This window comes from Ailuropoda melanoleuca, chromosome X (assembly GCF_002007445.2).
Source record: "Ailuropoda melanoleuca isolate Jingjing chromosome X, ASM200744v2, whole genome shotgun sequence".
Taxonomy (NCBI): Eukaryota; Metazoa; Chordata; class Mammalia; order Carnivora; family Ursidae; genus Ailuropoda; species Ailuropoda melanoleuca.
Genome location: NC_048238.1, coordinates 31065542 through 31086056, shown reverse-complemented (window position 1 = coordinate 31086056; position 20515 = coordinate 31065542). Strand labels below are relative to the sequence as shown.

The window sequence follows — 20515 nt, the reverse complement described above, 5'->3', positions numbered from 1 at the left end:
TTTCTTAATAAAATATATGTAATCAAAAGACATGTTTTAATAAGCTGAGATTCCAAGTTACGTATAATTATATTTTGATTAATTTTGACAAAATTTACGAAAGTAAATATTAATATTCCAATAGTTGAATTCAAATAATAAAATCAGCCTCCTTACTCTGCTATTGAGAATTAACCCTAGCATTTTCTAAGGCTATATTATAAATTAACATAAAAAAGGAACTGTGAAGTATTTGATTAAACTACTAGTCACACTATAGTTACTGTTTTTCACAAATTCTCATATAGAGGAATTCAGTTAAATCCTGGGCTCTTTTAGGGAAAATAAAAAACAAGATTTAGCATTACTATAAAACAGCATTTTTTCTCTCCTAAATGGCAATTTTTAAGTAAAGTTAAACTATTCTTTATATATTTAATGGGCTATATTATTTTTCATGTGTGAATGATCTTATAGACACCAGGTCAATACAATATTCCTTTCCAACTACCATTATTTCATTGTGCATGCATTTAATACAGCACATAATTGATAGAGAACTGAAGTATTTGGGGCTATCTTCTGGGTATTATAAATTCCCTCCTCAGGTCAACACATGGCAGTTTCTTTCTAGAGAGGGATAATGCCATAAAACTTTTCCTCTAAAGCCTGTCTTCTCTTTCTCTCTCTGTCTCTCTGCCTCTCTCCCTCCCTCTGTTCTTCCATCCTTCCTTTCCCTCCCTCTCTCTTTCCTTTGCTGGCTTTATTTATTTTTGTTGAAAGATTTTATTTATTTATTTATTTTTAAGATTTTATTTATTTGACAGAGAGAGACAGCCAGCGAGAGAGGGAACACAAGCAGGGGGAGTGGGAGAGGAAGAAGCAGGCTCCCAGCAGAGGAGCCTGATGCGGGGCTCGATCCCAGAACGCTGGGATCATGCCCTGAGCTGAAGGCAGACGCTTAACGACTAAGCCACCCAGGCGCCCCTAAAGATTTTATTTATTTATCTGAGAGTGCGAGCACAAGCAGGAGGAGGGCAGAGGGAGAAGCAGGCTCCCCACTGAGCAGGGAGCCCGAAGTGGGGCTCCATCCCAGGACCTTGGGATCACGATCTGAGCCGAAGGCAGGCGCTTCACCATCTGAGCCACCCAGGTGCCCCATTTGCGGGCTTTAAAGAAGTAAGCTACATGGATGCCAGAGCCACTAGAAAATTAATTCCGCCATCAACCTGAGAGAGCTGAGAAGCAGCTCCTTCCTCAGTGGAGCCTCTGAGGAGGATCCAGCACTGGCAGGTCCCTTGACTGAAGACTTGACAGACCTTAAACAGAGGACCCACCCAGGTCATGCCCAGACCTCTGATCCATGGAAAACGTGACATAATAAATGTTGTCTTAACCCTTCAGTGTTTGGTAACTTGTTAGGTAGCTACAGAGAGTGAATACAGAAAGAGCTGCAGCAAGGTTAGGCAAGCTGCCAATCTGCTCCCATGGGACTTCCTAAGGTAGCCATTATAATGTTTACCCAAGACTAGTGTAACTCCTTGCTTATTTGTGAGAATAAGCCCTTGGTTTAGCAACTAGAAGGCCGAAATTGCTATCTACATTACTAGAGCCTTCAGCTGCCTTCAAGGCCCCTGTACTGGTTATTCCATTCAAGTGCCAGCCCATGATGGAAACACGTGCCGCCATTCTGTTCTCACCTCTTTGTTGCTGAAGATGATGACACAGTAGCGCGTGTGCATGTCAAAGGGAAGAAACAAGAGCTCCAGGCTTGAAGTCCCTTTTACGCCCAGGTGAAGAGTATGTGTGGAGCAGAAGAACTCTCTGATGAAATTGGACTTAATTGCTACCAAAACACGAAGCAGAGCTTGTTTACATATCATTTCATAAGTGCTGTTCAAATAAAGCAGCTGTTTCAATTAGTGCTTCAAGTTTTGAAATGAATAAAAAAATGTTCGAAGCATTAGCACAGCAAATTAGATGACACATGCATTTGTTAATGAAAGCATGGGTGACCCCAGCTCAAGCCTGATATCATAAAAATGTGTAATTATGACCCTCTATTAAAGATTCCTTAAAAAGGGAACTTCACTACTGTTTAAAATTAGCCCAGATACACGTATAAATAGCAAAGCAGTCATCTAAGCATCTTCAACTTTTTTTTGTCAACTATGTAATAGTTCACATAACAGGGTGTAATAGAAAACTTGAACTGGAAATAGAGGAATGTTTTATGTATGTTTCTATAACTTTTGTTGGTTTTAAAACATGTCTACAAGTTCTTCAACACTGCCGTGAATGTGGTGATATGGTGGGGAGTCTTAGTGCCTTGATCCTAATGAACAGTAAGCTACAAGGCAGCAGTGTGACTTCTGACACTAGAGCAAACAATGTAATACAATTTCTTCCTCATCATCCCTTTCTTGGGTCACCTGGTTTTAGAAACGAGTTGTCATCCTGTGAAGAAGCCTAGGCCACATGAAAAGCCACATGTAACAGCCCTACCTGAGGTCCTAGCCAAAAGGTATTAACCATCGGACATGTGAGTCAGGAAACCTTTGTGATGACTCCAGCCCCAGCCTCCATCTGAGTGCGACTGCATAAGGACACTGAGCAAAAAGCATCTAGCTGAGGCCAGTCACTCCAGAAGTGTGAGAGAGAATAGCGCCAATCTATTTTTACTGTTTAAGCCACTACATTTGGGGTGGTTTGTTCTGTAGCCAGAGATAACCAGAACATTCCTATATCCATTGTCCTATCCACATTCTATTCATATTTTCTGAATTTACAGTTATTTCATAAAACAAAGTAAATCTATGTTCTCCTTGTAATTTTAAACATGGTGATACCTGTTGATCACCTACATAGGTTTAAATAGTTCAGAATAAGCCAAAAGAAACATAAAAGTCATTTATTTAAATACATTCATTGTACATGTAAGGAAACTAGGACTCGCAGTGAAAAGCAAGATGTGGGCAGAGTCCTCCAAAGGGTCATGAATAGAAAAGGCTGAGAACCAGCCCTTGGAAATCCCACTCTGCCATCGATTTCCAGGGTTGCCGTTCAGTCTATTGTTATAACCATCGTTTGTTGAGTATTTCATTTACTGCTATGCTATGCACATAAAAGTCAGACATGAAGACAAATGAAAGCTTTTGCTTGAGGTACTCACAGGTTCTTGAGGCATTTGGGGAAAGGCAACAACCCTCAGCATTGTCATGTTCAGAGCTACTCCCAGCGTCACTGCCATAAGTAAATAGGACAACAACATTAACACAAACGAAACTCAAAATCAATTCTCTATCTTCATTATATCTTATAGATCCTTAAAAATTATGGTACCTACATGATATGCAAAGACCACAGATATATTTCATATATCACCTTGATGTCTATATTGTTTCAGAAATTTTAAAAGAAAAATGCAAAAAGGAAACTAACAATCATCTATATTTCCACCACTGTTTTATACAATTTAGTAAAAACAATTCCTTTTTACTTATGAATACTATGAAGAAATAAACATTTGATAACAATAAAAATCAAAAGTAGTGGTCTCAACTTAGGACTGTATAGATATTCTCTCTAAAAGTGGTTCTAGAACTTGATTTCTCGAAAGGTTCCCCTCTTTCAGCTTTTTGTTTCTGCATTTGCTTCTTTCTCATAAAGAGAGGAGATATGGGTAGCTGTTTAAGCTCTGGCTGCATTTCTGAAAATTAATTAGCAGACCACAGCCTGAAACAACCGCCTCCCTTGAAAGGTTCCATGTCTTCCAGAACTCATCAATTTTTCCCCAAACTGCTCTTCTCAATATTCATGATTACTTTGCTCGACAAGCTGGCAGTTAGCATCTGGGCTCTCAGATATTGTTTGCCTGATTTTTTTCTGAAAATACAAAAACTCCGTATTTTCTCACCTTGTCATATACTTTTGCCTGAATTTGTTTTTTTATTAAAGATTTTGTTTATTTATTTGAGAGACAGAATGAGCAGTGGGGAGGGGCAGGGGAGAGGGAGACAGACAGAGAGAGGGAGACAGACTCCCCACTGAGCAGGAAGCCCCACGGGGGGGAGGGGGGGGCTTGATCCCAGGACCCAGAGATCATGACCTGAGCCAAAGGCAGATGCTTAACCAACTGAGCCACCCAGGCGTCCCTTGCTTTTGCCTGAATTTGATACTGTAAAAATATATGGACTATTTCCAAGTAAAATTCCAGCCATATTGATTCTTTTTCTCCACTGCCTTTTCTTGATACAACATTCTCAATAAGGTTTACCACATCTTGTAATTATTCTCTGCTTTACTTCAAAGCACAGACATTCTGATTAGCCGTTTTAATATTTTGTGCAATTTGAACATTTGATAGATACTTTAAGGCTATCAGAGACACATTAGATAGTTTAGCATTTATAAGGAAGACCATACAGAGAGGGGAAAAACGACAGAGAATGCTTATTTCTCGATGCATGGTTCCACTGTCATCCCTATAATGGAGCTCTGGATGGAATGCATGATTAAAATTCTCAGATAATTTCAGAACTTCATTTTGCTCAATACTTGCAATCTCTAGCCCTTCAGCCATTTTTTTCATAATGAATAGAAAAGGAAAACAATTTGGGTCTCGTCTTCTTTTTCTCTTCTTTACATATTTTCTTGGAGAATAGCTAATGAACGTGCCTTTTGAATAAATCAGAGTTGCCTTACCCTCAAAGGAGACTCTCAAACCCACAAAAATTGAGTTACCTGTACTATTTATGGTAAAGATGGATAGAAAAATACTGCAGACCTAGAAATGTTATTACCTTGCTTATATAACTAGTGATTATCATGATTAATTCAGAGACATCAGAAAATAATTTAATAAAATAATTTGGTTCAGGTAAATTCTATTTTCCCTGATCAACATTCTTGAGTCTAGAAATTCAGTGATAAACCTAACTAGTTTACAAAACCAGTATCTTGCAGATCCAAAGACAGAACAGAAAACCAACTCTACCTTTTGGTTATTCCCCACACCTCAGTGTATGCTATCATTTTCCTCAATGCTCACCAATTACTGTTGAAGCTATGGCAGAGGGAGCATTTTTAAACCTTTGGTCTTAAGGAAGACATAGCATCAAAAGAGGCTAAAATTATACAAAATACTATTGATAAAGCAAGGGAATAACTCCTAATAGTTCAGTAGTGGGCGAAAGTCAGGGAGTGAAACCTACTTATGAGGTATGAAGGGATGACGTTCCTTTTTTCTCTGCAGGAGTGATACGCAGCTCTTTTCAAACTAAAATGACCAAAATGACATTGAACTGGTTCTATTCAGAGCATGAATAAATCAGTCCCAAGAATGACTTCCTACTCAAACCTTTTCCACTAGGGAGGGGAGATCTTTATTACAAGCTTCATGAAGCTACTCCTGGGCCAGCATTCACAGCTGTGTCCAAATCAAAGAGCTAATTTTCTGGATCAAGACTAGTTTTCATGCATCACGGGAAGGAATGTAAGTGGATCAATTTTGAAATTCACTTCATCCTCTACGTGTCCAGGGCTACTTCAAAAAAGGACCTAGTGGCCATCTGGAGGGCAGTAAAAATGGGATATTTGCTGTTTTTTGTACCTCTTTGGCTCCCGAGGAAATGAGAAGTCTGTAAACAAGGTGCACCAACGTGGGGTGCAAGGACAGAGTGGATCTATGAATTCAAATGGGGAAAAGTTCCATCTTGACTCCCACTAACTATTAATAGCAATTTAAACCAAACCACAGTAGCATTAGCTGTAATATGATTTGGGTCACCAAATAATCATGGATATGTTTATATCACATTTCAATTCTTGTACATATCTTAAGCTATTATTTACATTCATAAATACTTTTAAAGTATGGTAGTTATTATGTTCACCAGTAGATTTAATTCTGTATTATGTTAATGAAGTATGTATTTTAACATACTACAATTTAAAAATATTTTTATTATCTGCTGGAGTATGAGTTTCCTCGATGCTATAGACGGAATAGTGTCACCATTAAATTCATATGTTAAAGCCCCAATTCTCCAAATGACTGAATTTGGAGATAGGCCCTATAAGAAGGTAATGAAGGTTAAATGAGGTCATAAGGGTGGGGCCGTGATACAACAGAATTAGTGTTCTTATAAGAAAAGCCAACAGTGAGCTCACTCTATGTATGCACAAAAAAGTCATATAAGCCCACAGCAAGAAGGCTGCCACCTACAAGTAAAGAGAAGAGGCTTCTGAATAAAAACTATCATGCCTGCACCTTGATCTTGGATTTCCAACCTCCAGAGCTATGGGAAATAAATTTCTGTTGTTTAGGCCACCCTTTCTATGCTATTTTATTATTGCAGCCTGGGAAGATTAAGACACTCTGTAATCCTTGCATCTTATTTTCAGTATTTATAAAACATTACTCTGTGCAGAATAGGCTTCATCAGTCTGGCAAAGACTGTGATGACATTAAAAACAGGTATGAAACTCTCATGTAGTGCAAGAGGATCACGGCATATTGTGAATCTTAGTACATACACCTGGCTTCTGATTCATTCTGTTTTCCTTGGAGATTTGCCTAATTCTAAGTGTCACCAGTTATTCAGTGTCATAAAATGAAATATCTTAAAATCATGGGCCATGAAGAATCCAGCTTTTCTGGATTTTTAGCAAGAATCACGACTCAGAAAATGATCTCTACCAGGGCCTTCTTTCATTTGGGTGGCTACTCTAGGCCAAGCTACTCTGGGAGACAAGGATAAATGACAAAGCCCCTAAGCTCACAGAGTATGGTCTGGCATACAAAGTAAGTCTACAAGAAATAATTACAAAACAGAAGGATAAACACTTCAATACCTTTTCAACTTTCATTCACATTCTCCCATAATCCATATGCATTGGCACATGTCTTGTATTTCCCCTTGCCTGTCCCCTCCTCCACTGCTTCAGCAAATCCTTCTTCCCACGCTCCTTTTATACTTATAGGAAAGTTCTCCCCTGCTCTAGATTCCAGCCATCAAAATCTTACTCACATTTCCGATCCCAATTTGTATATAATAAAGAACAGCAGAGTATAGCATATGCATGAGAAAGAAGTGCTTAGTACCTCATTATTCTCCTTAAATGTTTTCTTTTTCTAGGCTTACAATTTTTTTCTATCTGTCTTTACCATAAATAGTAGAGGCAACTCAATTTTTCTGGGTTTGAGGGTCTCTTTGAGGAAAGGCAACTCTGATTTATTCGAAAGGTACTTTCATTAGTTATTCTCCAAGAAAATACGTAAAGAAAAGACAAAGGAGATGAAGCTCAAGAAGATCTCTATCTCTAGATAGGGATATTCCTTGCCAATGAGCTCACAGAACTTTTTTTTCTTTTTTTTTGGTACAACATATATTACTGAATGCATTCTGCCCTGTACAACTGCCTCCACTTGTGTAGATTTTCTTTTTCTTTTCTACCTGATGGTTGGCTCCTTGAGAACCAGATCTATGACTTATTTATTTGATATTTCTCTGGTACTAAGAACACTGCTTGAGGGGCCACTTAGTAAGAATTTCTTAAAAGATAAATAATTCAATGTTGCTGAAAAAAATAGCAAGTCATAATACTGTAGGAAAGTACTTACATAGTGCTCATTGCTGAGCACCGCTGACCCACCATTTAATTTTAAAGTGTGGCTAAAATCAGTATCCTGTCCTGATCTTTCTGGTAATCCCTTGGATTTAATTAGAATAGAAAGTTCTTAACTGCTCTTGTTTATGCTCATGGATCATTTTTCTGTAAAGTAAAATGTGCGATGAATATAAAGCTTTATCATCCATGTGGTTTCAAATGTGCTGTTTTATATGTGTCCGTTGCTTAAGAAGAGCAGTTTATAGAGGCACTTTAAAAATTTTTCATAGGAGACTTTACCTTTTTTTATGCCACCTGAAAGATAATTTCAGTACATTACTGCTCATTTGAAAAGAGAATATTCATATTTGGGGAGATACTGACTGCAGTGATCTGAGGAGGAGTACCAGCACATGCTAGGTCATGCTGCAGTAACGCCCCAGATCTCAGTGTATTAGTTTACTTCGCACTCACATTACATGTCCATCCTAGGTGGAGAGGGTGCACTCCAAGATTCTCAGTGCAGGGAACTCCATTTCTATAAACACTTCTTTAGTAATCGAATCAGGGAAAGGGAATGAGAAAAATTGTTCACTGGATCTTAAAGCTACCCCTTGGAGAAAACATTTAGCACATTTCCTCACATGTCATTGGCCGATTAAGTTATATGTTCACACATAACTTCAACTAGGGAAGTGCCATATTACCACAAGCCTAAAAAGAATAAAACAGGGATATTTGTTAAGAGCTCTAAAAAGAGATTACTAATAGTTTATGGAGTGATTTTTTTAACCTTTTTTTCATCTCTTATGTTACCTTGCTGATTAGACCTAGAGAACAGTGTAGGTGTTATTGAGACAATGTAATGCTTATTGTATGGTATATTACATACAAAAGTTATTAATCATAGAGGTACTACACCAGACTTCCATTTTGGTCATGATTCAAAATGCACATTCTTAAATTTTATTTGTATCTGGAAATCTATTCAAGAAAAACATTAAGGGGAGTTTTAAGAAAAACAGGGTATGTAACATTACTAAGTATTATTTTATTAAAACGTATTTAAAGATCAAAAGGCCTCATTACGCCAATGAAGCCAGACTGATGAAATACTAGATAACTTTGTGCTAATTGGAAGAAAACTCTCTTTTGTGTCCCCTCATGGTGGAGCCTGTGGACCGCCTATCTCGATATTCATGGGCCCTTCCCTCCTCACTGACAAAACCCTCCTTTTACTGTGATGTGTCTGTGGAGAGGAGTGGCTTCTCAGTCTTCCTTCCAGCTAGATTTGGCCAACTGGCTACAAGCAGAAGGGCTGGGTGCTATTTCTGGGAAGTTTCCCTAACAGAGAAAGAAAGGGCACACTCTTATTTTGCTTTCTCCCTTCTGCTGCCTATAAAGTGGATTTGATTGTTGGAGTTCTGGATATTCTAGCTGATTCTTGAGAAAGTGAATACAAATTTGCTGCTACATGCACTGGAGCCTAGAGGTATTATACAGCAAGCAGTCAGGACCCCAAAAAAGGAGCCATAATAAGCGCATCTAAGACATCTCTTAAGAAGTGTCAGAAAAACAGTTTGGGGTAAACTTAAGATTGTTCTATTTCAACCCAACATGTAAATTGGGGGCTCAGCATTCTGTCCACATCAGTGCTGATATGACAAACCAGAGAGCATCTCTCTTCTGAAAAACTGTAGCCTTCGCCTTTTTAAGTCCCACTCTCAGATTTGATCTGGTAGACAGTCTTCACAGAGGTGCAAAGGAGTAAATCCTCAATCCTTTAAACAAATAGCTCTGACTCATTCTTTGAGACTACAGAAGCCTAACTATTCTATGTTGGATCCTGTTCTCCCTGACCAATACTCAATATCACTATATCTTCTGTTAGTTTTATCACAGGAAGCCTTCAGCAAGTAACTAAGAAAGCAAAGTATTATAAATATGAATGGAAGAGACTATACGAGAAAGAATGATCAATAATGTTTGAGACCATGACAGACACACTTCTTCAGCTGTACTGTATGCTGAGTTGGCAATTATTTTGGATGACTACTTGCAAAGTGTCCTTTCCAACCAAAATTAAATTATAAATGTCTTAATGCTTCTGTATTTCCATTATGGTTTAGATTTGAGAAGCATAACATAAAAAAGATGTCTTTACCTATAGCCTCAGTAATTGTGAAACTTTGGATCTAATCAAAACCATTCCAGAATATTATATGAAGAAAAAGCATGTTAAAATTTGGGATACAGAATTCCTATACTGCATTCCAAATTAAGAAAGTAGACTTGGAGCGCTTGGGTGGCTCAGTCAGTTAAGCGTCCAACTCTTGATTTCAGTTCAGGTCATGGTATCAGGGTCATGAAATTGAGCCCCATGCCAGGTGCCATGCTCAGTGGGGTGTCTGCTTGGGAATCTTTCCCTTTCCCTCTCCCTCTCCCTTTGCCCCTCCCCCTGTTCATGCATGGTCTTTCTCGAAAATAAATAAATCTTGAAAAAAACAGAGAAAGCAGACTCAATTTTGCTGTTCATTAAACTGATCCAACTTTGAGTTACTTATGCTCACAGATACGTATAGCATTGCTTTGAGATCTGACTCCAGTTTAATATGTGATACTATAAATTATTTGCAATTAATGTGTAGAAATTATTTCAAGGCCATTCAGGAAAAATCTATCATGCCAGACAGCTGCTTCATCAAGAAGCAAGGGACTAAAAGAATAAAAACTTAGGAGAAGTGTTAACTGAAGAGTTTCTAGCAATATTAGCACTTCACACTATAAGAAAATTAACATAAAATACCTACAATATTCTTATGGTATCTATAATGATGCTTTATCGCTCAAGGTATTAATTCATCATTTTATTGTTCATTAAAGAAAACTGTAAAAGGAAGATTTCAAATGCCTTAGTTAAGCATATAATTAGCATTCAATGAAACAAATGCTGTGAGACAAAAATGGTGTACTCCTTTAACAATTTTAATCACAGAACAACCAATAAGAAATGAAGCATAATAAATGTAATCCTTTTAATCCCATGTAACTATTGGCTTAAATACAATTTACTTTTGGAAAATAAACTATACTCATTTTAATCTTAGCAATATCTGCACAAATCACTTTAAGAGTTTCTGATGACTTTAACATCAATTATTCCTATGGTTTAAAAATTGCTAAATCCTTGACTCCTGACACAGTTTTGCATCTAAAAGGATGACACAGTCATTGTCAAGCATTACACAGAGACAAAGGTATAAAATAAACTAACAACGTAGTAGCTATGAAGTAGTTGTTACAGTAATGGTCAGTGTATGCATGCATTTCACTAATACATACTTGCATTATTTTCTTTCTGCCTGATTTTTGTTAACCTTGGCAATGTTGTTTTTATTCTATTTCACGTTAAATAGTTATTCTATAGTTTAAAATAGATCAGAAATATAAAGCAATCTAATTTTTAAAAATTCTGCTTCTCTATTCCAAAGTCAAAGTTTCTTTCTAAGCAACCGACCTCATAATGTAGGTGGAATAAGCCTAAATACAGTTGATCCTCATTATCCATAAATTCTGGTTATTTGCAAATTTGTCTCCTCAGGAAAATTGATTTGTACCCCCCCAAATCCATACTCATGGAGATTCCCCTGTTGTTTATGGACATGTGCAGAGTGGCAAAAAGTTCCAGTCTATGGTCACATAGTTCCCAGCTAAGGTCCAACACGGTGATACTGGGCCCTTCTGCTTCAGTCCTCAGATGCAGATGACCAAAGGAGGGAGACGGTAGGAGGCAGTACAGGAGTACAAATGTTCAAGAAGCTCCACCTCTGGGGCCAGGTGGACAGGATTTGAAACAATTTGCTGGCACCTTTTAGTGGGTCAGCCTCATACAAGTCATTTAATACTACTGACCCTTACTTTCTTTATGTGAAGAAAATAGAATCTACCAGGATGGGTTGTTTTTAGGATTTGCAATTATAATCGATGTGCTTACATATATTTCTTCTATGAATAATGGTTTAGTATTCATTCATTGAGTGCCACAATTTTATGGAACTTAACTATCACAAATTATGAGAATCCACTGTATTTAATCAAGTGCATATTTATTCAATTTTCATGCACATAGCCTAGTAACACATAAGAGAATAGAATAACTGTGAATAATATAAATTTTATATATACTATAAATTAAATACTTCAAATAAATGAAAACTACTGTATAATTAATAGCAGTTTTAGTTCAATTTATATTTTTAGTATATTATTTCTATTATATTTTTTATTTTAATAGCTAATTTCTCAGAATTTTTCTTGAGAAAATTATGAGCATAAATATATTCACACTTACCCATGGTTCATGTGGTTAATGAATTGTCCAGATTCTGCTGATTGAGATGGCAAAGAGATAAATGTCGAGGATTCCACCAACCTGACACTAAAATAAATGAAGAAAGGATTATTTTGAATTCTACTGTAATAAAACGCAAATGACCACAAAACATTCTTTTAAATGTTTTTCCATCATTCATAAAATATAATTAGAATCAGAATAAATTACAGTTAAAAAATACACATGCTCTCATTCTGTATCTCAAAACATGTATGTTTTTAAAAAGGGAACGATCAGGGAGACTGGCTGGTTCAGTTGGTAGAGTATGCAACTCTTGATCTCAGGGTTGTGAGTTCAAGACACATGTTCAGTGTAGAGATTACTTAAAAAAAAAAAGATCTGGAATTGAAATATGTAAAAGATAACATTCTATTATATGGAAAGGCAATACTAAATTCTTACTGCAAGGAAACTTAGAACATAAATGACTACCCAATTATATTCTAGAAACAATGGAATCATACACTTGTCTCAATGTATTCTCAGAGCTGTACACATTTCATAATTTCTAATCTTATTTCCAAAAGAGAGAAATGTTTCTTTCAGTACTGGACATGAGATATGGATACCTAGTTAATCAGTGCATTAGTAATTATGCCATCTTCGGGAATTACATAGCAATTCAGTCCTTCTTATGAGATAATGCTCATTCATTCAGGAAACAGTTATGGAGACTCCATTATATGTTAGATGTGGGACTAGGTGCTGGAAATACAAGTATGAATCTATTATCCTCTTTGCCTTGCGTTGCTCACATTTTAGTGGAAGATAGTGTGGAAATGATCCTCTAGATGTGGATGAAAGATTTCATGAAGAGTCAAGTCAGGAATGCCTAATTCTATATGCAGAGTTGAAGAGAATCTGCAAAATATTTATTCAAACTTGATTTTATAGGGGCCAAATGCAGGCTGCACCAAGATGGGCCACTCCGGTATGAAGATTATTTTGAGTTAAAAGCAATAAAAAACTAGCAGATTCAGGTCAAGCTCTTCATCTTCCTCTCAACTTACTAAATTTTCATTGGAAAAGAGATCTTGTATCAGGAAAAGAGCTATTAACAGAGATTCCTCTTCACCTAAAAAATACATCTGCATAATAAGACAACCTCTGTTTTCCAGATATGTCCTCTCGTTTTCTTGCTAGTGGTCTTCCTCCCCTTTGTATCCTCACACCCCATCTCTCTTCTTAGCTCATGTAAGGCTCATGTTGCCTCTCTGTCTTTGGAATTTCATGTGTGTGTGAATTCCCCTTATGTACAAAACTAAATTTGATTTTCTCCTGTTAATCTGTCTCAGTTAATTTGATTCTTAGTTGAGTTAGAAGGATCTTAAAGAGCAGACAAAACTTCCTCCTTCCCAACAATTCATTAAAATAAATCTTTATTATGTAACAGTTATTAATCTCATAATACGATCTTTATAATAAAAATAGATCAATAACAAAATTAAATGTTTTAGTACTGAAACACAAACATGCATATAAACACACATACAACTGCATACAAAACTAAAATGTAACACATTCATACATCCTAATGTTTCAATGTTGAAGGGGTTCAGGATAGCCTCTGCTCCCAAAATGTGCCACTTTAGCATGCAGATTATTTTAAGCTGGAGGTAATCAAGACCCTGTGGGCTCAAAAGAAAGTTTTGCCTCTCCCTTAATTATAAAGAAGAATCTAAATTGGGGATCTTTGCCAGAATTAGGGTTATTAGCAGAAATAAATTTTATCTGAGTGACCCATCTGTATGGCAAGGCAAATGTCTAATTACCAAACACCTGCTTTTCTTTTCCCCCTGTGCGTTGCATTCCTTTCCTCTAAAATCCCAGACTCCTACCCTCTTCTCCTTAGTTCAGTATGACATATATACCTCATTTTGCCTGCCTTTGGAATTTCCTTGTCTGGGTGGATTCCCCACACTTATGCTATGAAATTTGATTTTCTCCTGTTAATCTGTTTCATGTCAATGTGATTCTTAGTCCAGCTAGAAGGACCCTTAAAGGGGACAGGAATTCTTGCTCACTGACAATGTTAATGTCACTTTCTGTCCTTTTATTTTAAGTTGGTAGTTCTGATAGATTTCAAATAAGGACTATAAGGAATTATATTAATATTAAACACTAGAAATTTTTAAACAGACAAAATTAACTGCAGGAAAATGTAAACTATGAACCATGTAAGACATGTATCAGACTACCAGATTTGCTTATATCATTTTAAAGTTATAGTTAAGCAAAGGTAGGAAGAATTCCTCTCTAGAGAGTAATTTTAATTTAAATTAAGGCACTAAAGTCTCGTTCAAATCTCATAAAATTATGAGGCAGAAAAAATTTACAATGTTTCTTTATATTTCTATAAATCCAAGGTGAATCATCAGGGCAATTTATTGGGGTCATAATTTGTTCTGGATAAAAACAGTCACAAGGATACTACAATTTTATACACAAATAAGAAGACTAAACCAATAAAGAAAATATTAGGTTTTTTGTATAATGTGCATGTACCATTTTGAGATAAAGTAGCATTTGAAAAGTCCCTGCTTAATTACATTGAAGATGTCCTCCTTAAAAGAGAAATATTAACTATAAAAATGAAATACAAACTGCCATTAAAATGGAAAAAATCCTATTTGATTACTGTAGCTCCTAAATCGGCAGTTTTCACACTTCATTGTGTATTAAAAACATCTGCAGTGCTTGGTCAAAATGCATATTCCCAAGCTCTATTTCCATGAATTCTGACTTAGTTACGTCTGGCAAGAGTTCCAGGAGACTCTATTTAAAACAAGCTTTCCAGATGCTTTTTAAATAGCTTATATATGGATTAAACTTTAAATAATCTTGACTTAGACCAGCAATGCTCTAACATTAATGTACAATAAAAATCCTCTGCAGATGTTAAATGCAGATTCTGACTCAAATAGATTGGGGTGGGCCTGAGACTCTGTCCAACAAGCTCCCAGGTGATGCTGATTTTGCTGATTCAAGGATCGAAATTTGAGAAGGAAGAGTCTAATCTAAAAGAAAAACTATTTTTCAAATAATAAAACCAGGCTACCAGAAAAATAAAGGCAAGAAATGGCAAAATTAGAACCATTGCACATTCGCTACTGTATAGAAGCAATAAAAACACTGGAAAAGACTGTAAAAATTAACTTTTTCAGAGCTCTGGTTAATTAATGAAAATTTTGCAACATTTTGAGTAGTGTTTATTAAAAAAAAAACAAAAAACCGCCACACCTTGATAAGAACAGCAGAGTTTGTGGCCTTGTAACTTTTATGTTGTAACTCCCATCTTTTCACTACTCTGTAATAGCCTTGAAAACCGGCAGCCTTGCAACCAAGATAGCTGTAAAACCTGGCAGGCTTACAGCCACATGAGGGCACAGACTGAGACTGGAGCTCTTCCAAAAAAGTCCCATCCCTGAGCATTGTTACTTTTTCATCTGTCTCACAGATCCCTAGAGAAATTCAGTTTGCAAGGTGTTGCTTTTAGTGACCTGACTCAAAGGAAAAGAGCAATATCCAGGATGTTGGCTGAAAAAAATTAGTAGCAATTGTACATGAGGTTTCAACAGCAGTTGGATCAAACAAGAGCTTGCCAAAATATCAAAGGAAGATCTGCGGAAGCAGAGGCCTATATGAAGGGTTGAAGTAGCTTGCTAGATCCCCAAAACTAGGTGAAAGGTCTGCAACCCTATCTATGAGAAACAGTGATGCCCCACCAAATAAAGAGAGAAATTATTCAAAGAACCAATTATAAAGTTTGGACTTAAAAAGTACAATACCTGAAATAAAAAATCACTAGAGGGACACAACAACAGCAGGTTTGCAGCAGCAAAAGAAAGAACCTGTGTCCCTGAAAATGGGCCATACAGAATGATTATCTCTAAAAAACAGAAAGAAAAAATAATGACAAAAACTTAACACAGTCTCAGAAAACTGTGAGACACCACTAAGCATACAAACATAAGCCTAATCAGAATTCTGAAAAGATAGAGAAAGAAAAAGCGAAGAAATAAATGATGAAAAATTCCCAAGTCTAAAGAAAAATATTAATTAACACATCCAAGGAGTCTAAAAAATTATTCCCTGCATATTCTCAGACCACAGGNCTGGGACACAAAACAGGTCTCAGCCAATACCAAAAGATTGAAATTATCCCCTGCATATTCTCAGACCACAACGCTCTGAAATTGGAACTCGACCACAAGGAAAAATTTGGAAGAAACTCAAACACTTGGAGACTAAGAACCATCCTGCTCAAGAATGATTTCATAAACTAGGAAATCAAAAATCAATTTAAACAATTTATGGAGACCAACGAGAATGAAAACACAATGGTCCAAAACCTATGGGACACTACAAAGGCAGTTCTATGGGGAAAATACATAGCCATCCAAGCCTCACTCAAAAGAATAGAAAAATCTAAAATGCAGTTTTTATATTCTCACCTCAAGAAGCTGGAACAGCAACAGAGGAACAGGCCTAATCCACGCACAAGAAAGCAGTTGATCAAGATTAGAGCAGAGATCAATGAAGAGAAGGACCATATGCACCCCAATGTTCATAGAAGCATTGTCCACAATAGCTAAATTGTGGAAGGAGCCNACCTCAAGAAGCTGGAGCTGGAACAGAAGAACAGGCCTAACCCACGCACGAGAAAGCAGTTGATCAAGATTAGAGCAGAGATCAATGAATTAGAAACCAGGAGCACAGTAGAGCAGATCAACAGAACTAGAAGCTGGTTCTTTGAAAGAATAAATAAAATTGACAAACCACTGGCAGGACTTATCCAAAAGAATAGAGAAAGATCCCAAATTAATAAAATTATGAATGAAAAGGGAGAGGTCACAACCAACATCAATGAAATAGGAAGGATATTAGAAACTTTTTATCAACAGCTTTATGCCAAAAGATTAAGAAATCTGGAAGAGATGGGGGCCTTCCTGGAAACCTATAAACTACCAAGAATGAAACNTAAACTACCAAGACTGAAACAGGAAGAAATTGATTTTTTAAACAGACCAATTAATTATGAAGAGATTGAAACAGTGATTAAAAACCTTCCAAAAAACAAAACGCCAGGGCCTGATGGATTTCCCGGGGAATTCTACCAAACTTTCAAAGAAGAAATAAAGCCTATACTCCTAAAGCTATTTCAAAAAATAGAAACAGAAGGAAAGCTACCAAACTTATTCTATGAGGCCTATATTACCTTGATCCCCAAACGAGGCAAAGACCCCATCAAAAAACGAGAATTACAGACCAATTTCCCTAATGAATAGGGACGCCAAAATCCTCAACAAGATCCTGGCTAATAGAATCCAACAGTACATTAAAAGGATTATCCATCATGACCAAGTGGGATTCATCCCTGGGATGCAAGGGTGGTTCAACATTCGCAAATCTATCAGTGTGATAGATTATATCAACAAGAAAAAAATCAATNTCAACAAGAAAAGACTCAAGAACCATATGATCCTCTCAATTGATGCAGAAAAAGCATTTGACAAAATACAGCATCCTTTCCTGATTAAAACCCTTCAGAGTGTAGGAATAGAGGGTACATTTCTCAATCTCATAAAAGCCATCTATGAAAAGCCTACTGCAAGCATTATTCTCAATGGGGAAAAGCTGGAAGCCTTTCCCTTAAGATCAGGAACACGACAAGGATGCCCACTCTCGCCACTATTATTCAACATAGTACTAGAAGTCCTTGCAACAGCAATCAGAAGACAAAAAGGGATCAAAGGTATCCAAATCGGCAAAGAAGAAGTCAAACTGTCTCTCTTCACAGATGACATGATACTCTATATGTAAAACCCAAAAGAATCCATGCCCAAACTATTAGAAGTTATAGAACAATTCAGTAAGGTGGCAGGATACAAAATCAATGCCCAGAAATCAGTTGCATTTCTATACACGAATAACGAGACTGAAGAAAGAGAAATTAGGGAATCCATCCCATTTACAATAACACCAAAAACCATGCGTTACCTTGGAATTAACTTAACCAGAGACGTAAAGGACCTATATGCTAGAAACTATAGATCACTTTTGAAAGATATTGAGGAAGACATAAAAAGATGGAAAAATATTCCATGCTCATGGATTGGAAGAATTAACATAGTTAAAATGTCCATGCTACCCAGAGCAATCTACACTTTCAATGCTCTCCCGATCAAAATACCAATGGCATTTTTTAAAGAACTGGAACAAATAGTCCTTAAATTTGTATGGAACCAGAAAAGGCCCCGAATCTCCAAGGAACTGTTGAAAAGGAAAAACAAAGCTGGGGGCATCACAATGCCGGATTTCGAGCTGTACTACAAAGCTGTGATCACAAAGACAGCATGGTACTGGCACAAAAACAGACACATCGACCAATGGAACAGAATAGAGAACCCAGAAATGGACCCTCGGCTCTTTGGGCAACTAATCTTTGATAAAGCAGGAAAAAACATCCGGTGGAAAAAAGACAGTCTCTTCAATAAATGGTGCTGGGAAAATTGGACAGCTACATGCAAAAGAATGAAACTTGACCACTCTCTCACACCATACACAAAAATAAACTCCAAATGGATGAAAGACCGATGTGAGACAGGAATCCATCAAAATTCTAGAGAACATAGGCAAAAACCTCTACGACATCGGCCAGAGCAACCTTTTTCATGACACATCTCCAAAGATATAGTCAAAAGGAATCCTACCAAAGCCACTGTCATCTCAGACGGACTGGGGGCATGCACAAGGCTATGGCCCCCGAGAAGTAACATCAGAGGCACCACACTTTGTGCGTGGAGTCTTTTGTGGGAAGGAGGTAGATATCACTAAAATAAGCTAGCTAGTCAGTTAAAAAGTTAACCAATACCATTAAGGATTTTGTGGCAGATGGGACCAGTATTCAGCTGCTACATCATATATTTTTAAAATGTCTAGATTTCAACCTTAAACATGATGAAACCTGAAAAGACGTGGGCAACGGAAACTGCATGTTAATGTGACCAGATATCGGATTTAACAGAATACTAATTCCAAACTGCTGTTATCGATGTTTCAAAAACTAAGGAAAGTATGACTAAAGAAGTAAAGGAAGGTAGGATGACAATGTAACATCAAATAGAGAACATCAAAAAAGAGACTGAAATTAAAAAAAGAAAAACATAAAAATTCTGGAGCTGGAAAGTAAAAAAAAAATTAAAATAATCATCACTAGGGGGGCTCAACAGATTTGAACTGGCAGAAAAAAAAGAATTAACAAATTGAAGATTGATAGAGATAATACAATCTGAAGAACAGACAGAAAATAGAATAAAGAAAAATAAAATCTTATACATATATGGTGCACCATTAAACGCACCAATACATGTGTAATACAATTACTGGAAGGAGGAGACAGAGAGAAAATAAAAGAAAAACCATTTAAAAACTGAAGCGGGTGAGAGCAAAGCTGGATTGAGCCATGAAGTTATTCCAGAAGATAACGTGAATTCACAGAAACAAATAAACCAGAAATGATAAATAAGACGGCTAATCTAATGAGAATTATAAACGCGTACTTTCTGTTACGGGCTGAATTGTGTCCTTCCTAAATTTCATATGTTAAAGCCCTAACTCCTAGTACTCTCACAATGTGACTGCCTTTGGAAACAGGGCCTTTAAAAAGGCGACTAGGTTAAAATGCGGCCATTAGAGTGGGCCCTAATTCATTGACTGGTGTTTTTACAAGAGGAAATGTGGACGCTCAGAGACTCCACGGATGTGCATATACAGAGAAGAGATCATGTGAAGGCACAGCAAGAAGGGGGCCATCTGTAAGCCAAGGAGAGAGACCTCAGAAGAAACCAAATCTGCCAATACCTTGATCTTCCACTTCTAGCCTCAAGAACTGTGAGAAAATAAGTTTCTGTTGTTTAAGCCACCTAGTCTGGTATTTTGTTATGGGAGCCCTAGCGAACTAATACACTGTCCTTTCTTCTCTCAGCTTTCTTAAGATCATAAAAATTACACAGAATGAAAAAAAAAGAAACACCCAAAAATGTTAGTAACATTACCAATTACTGTAACACCATTGATACAATATGTCTGACAAAAAATACCACAAGAAAGGGGGAAATGGAATAGAGCTATGTAAGAGTAATGTGAAAATGAAAAGGCAACCTATCTAATGGGAGAAAATATTTGTAAATCACATATCTGATAAAGGATTAATATACAAAATCTATAAAGAACTCATACAACTCAAAGGCAAAAAACAATCAAAAAACCAAACAATCCAATTAAAAAATGGGGAGAGGATATGAATAGACATTTTCCCGAAAAAGACATAGAGATGGCAAACCCATATATGAAAACATGTTGAACACCCATACTCATCAGGGAAAAGCATTTCAAAACCACAGTGAGATATCACATCCTAACTGACAGAATGGCTATAATTAAAAAAAAAATACAAAACAAACAAACACATAAGAGATAACAACGTTGGTGAGTATCTAGAGAAAGGGAACACTGGCATGCTGTAAGTGG

General features: G+C 36.7%; 1 protein-coding gene across 1 annotated transcript in view; it reads right to left on the bottom strand.

Annotated features, from left to right (window-relative positions):
* The window catches only part of CFAP47 (cilia and flagella associated protein 47), a 484475-nt gene that overhangs the window by 221875 nt on the left and 242085 nt on the right, over positions 1-20515 (bottom strand). Inside the window, exons 40-42 of the mRNA XM_034649559.1 lie at positions 11942-12028; positions 3152-3222; positions 1680-1825 (exon numbers count right to left, since the gene is read on the bottom strand). Coding sequence (XP_034505450.1) covers positions 1680-1825; positions 3152-3222; positions 11942-12028 — 304 coding nt within the window. The remainder of the gene's footprint in view (positions 1-1679; positions 1826-3151; positions 3223-11941; positions 12029-20515) is intronic.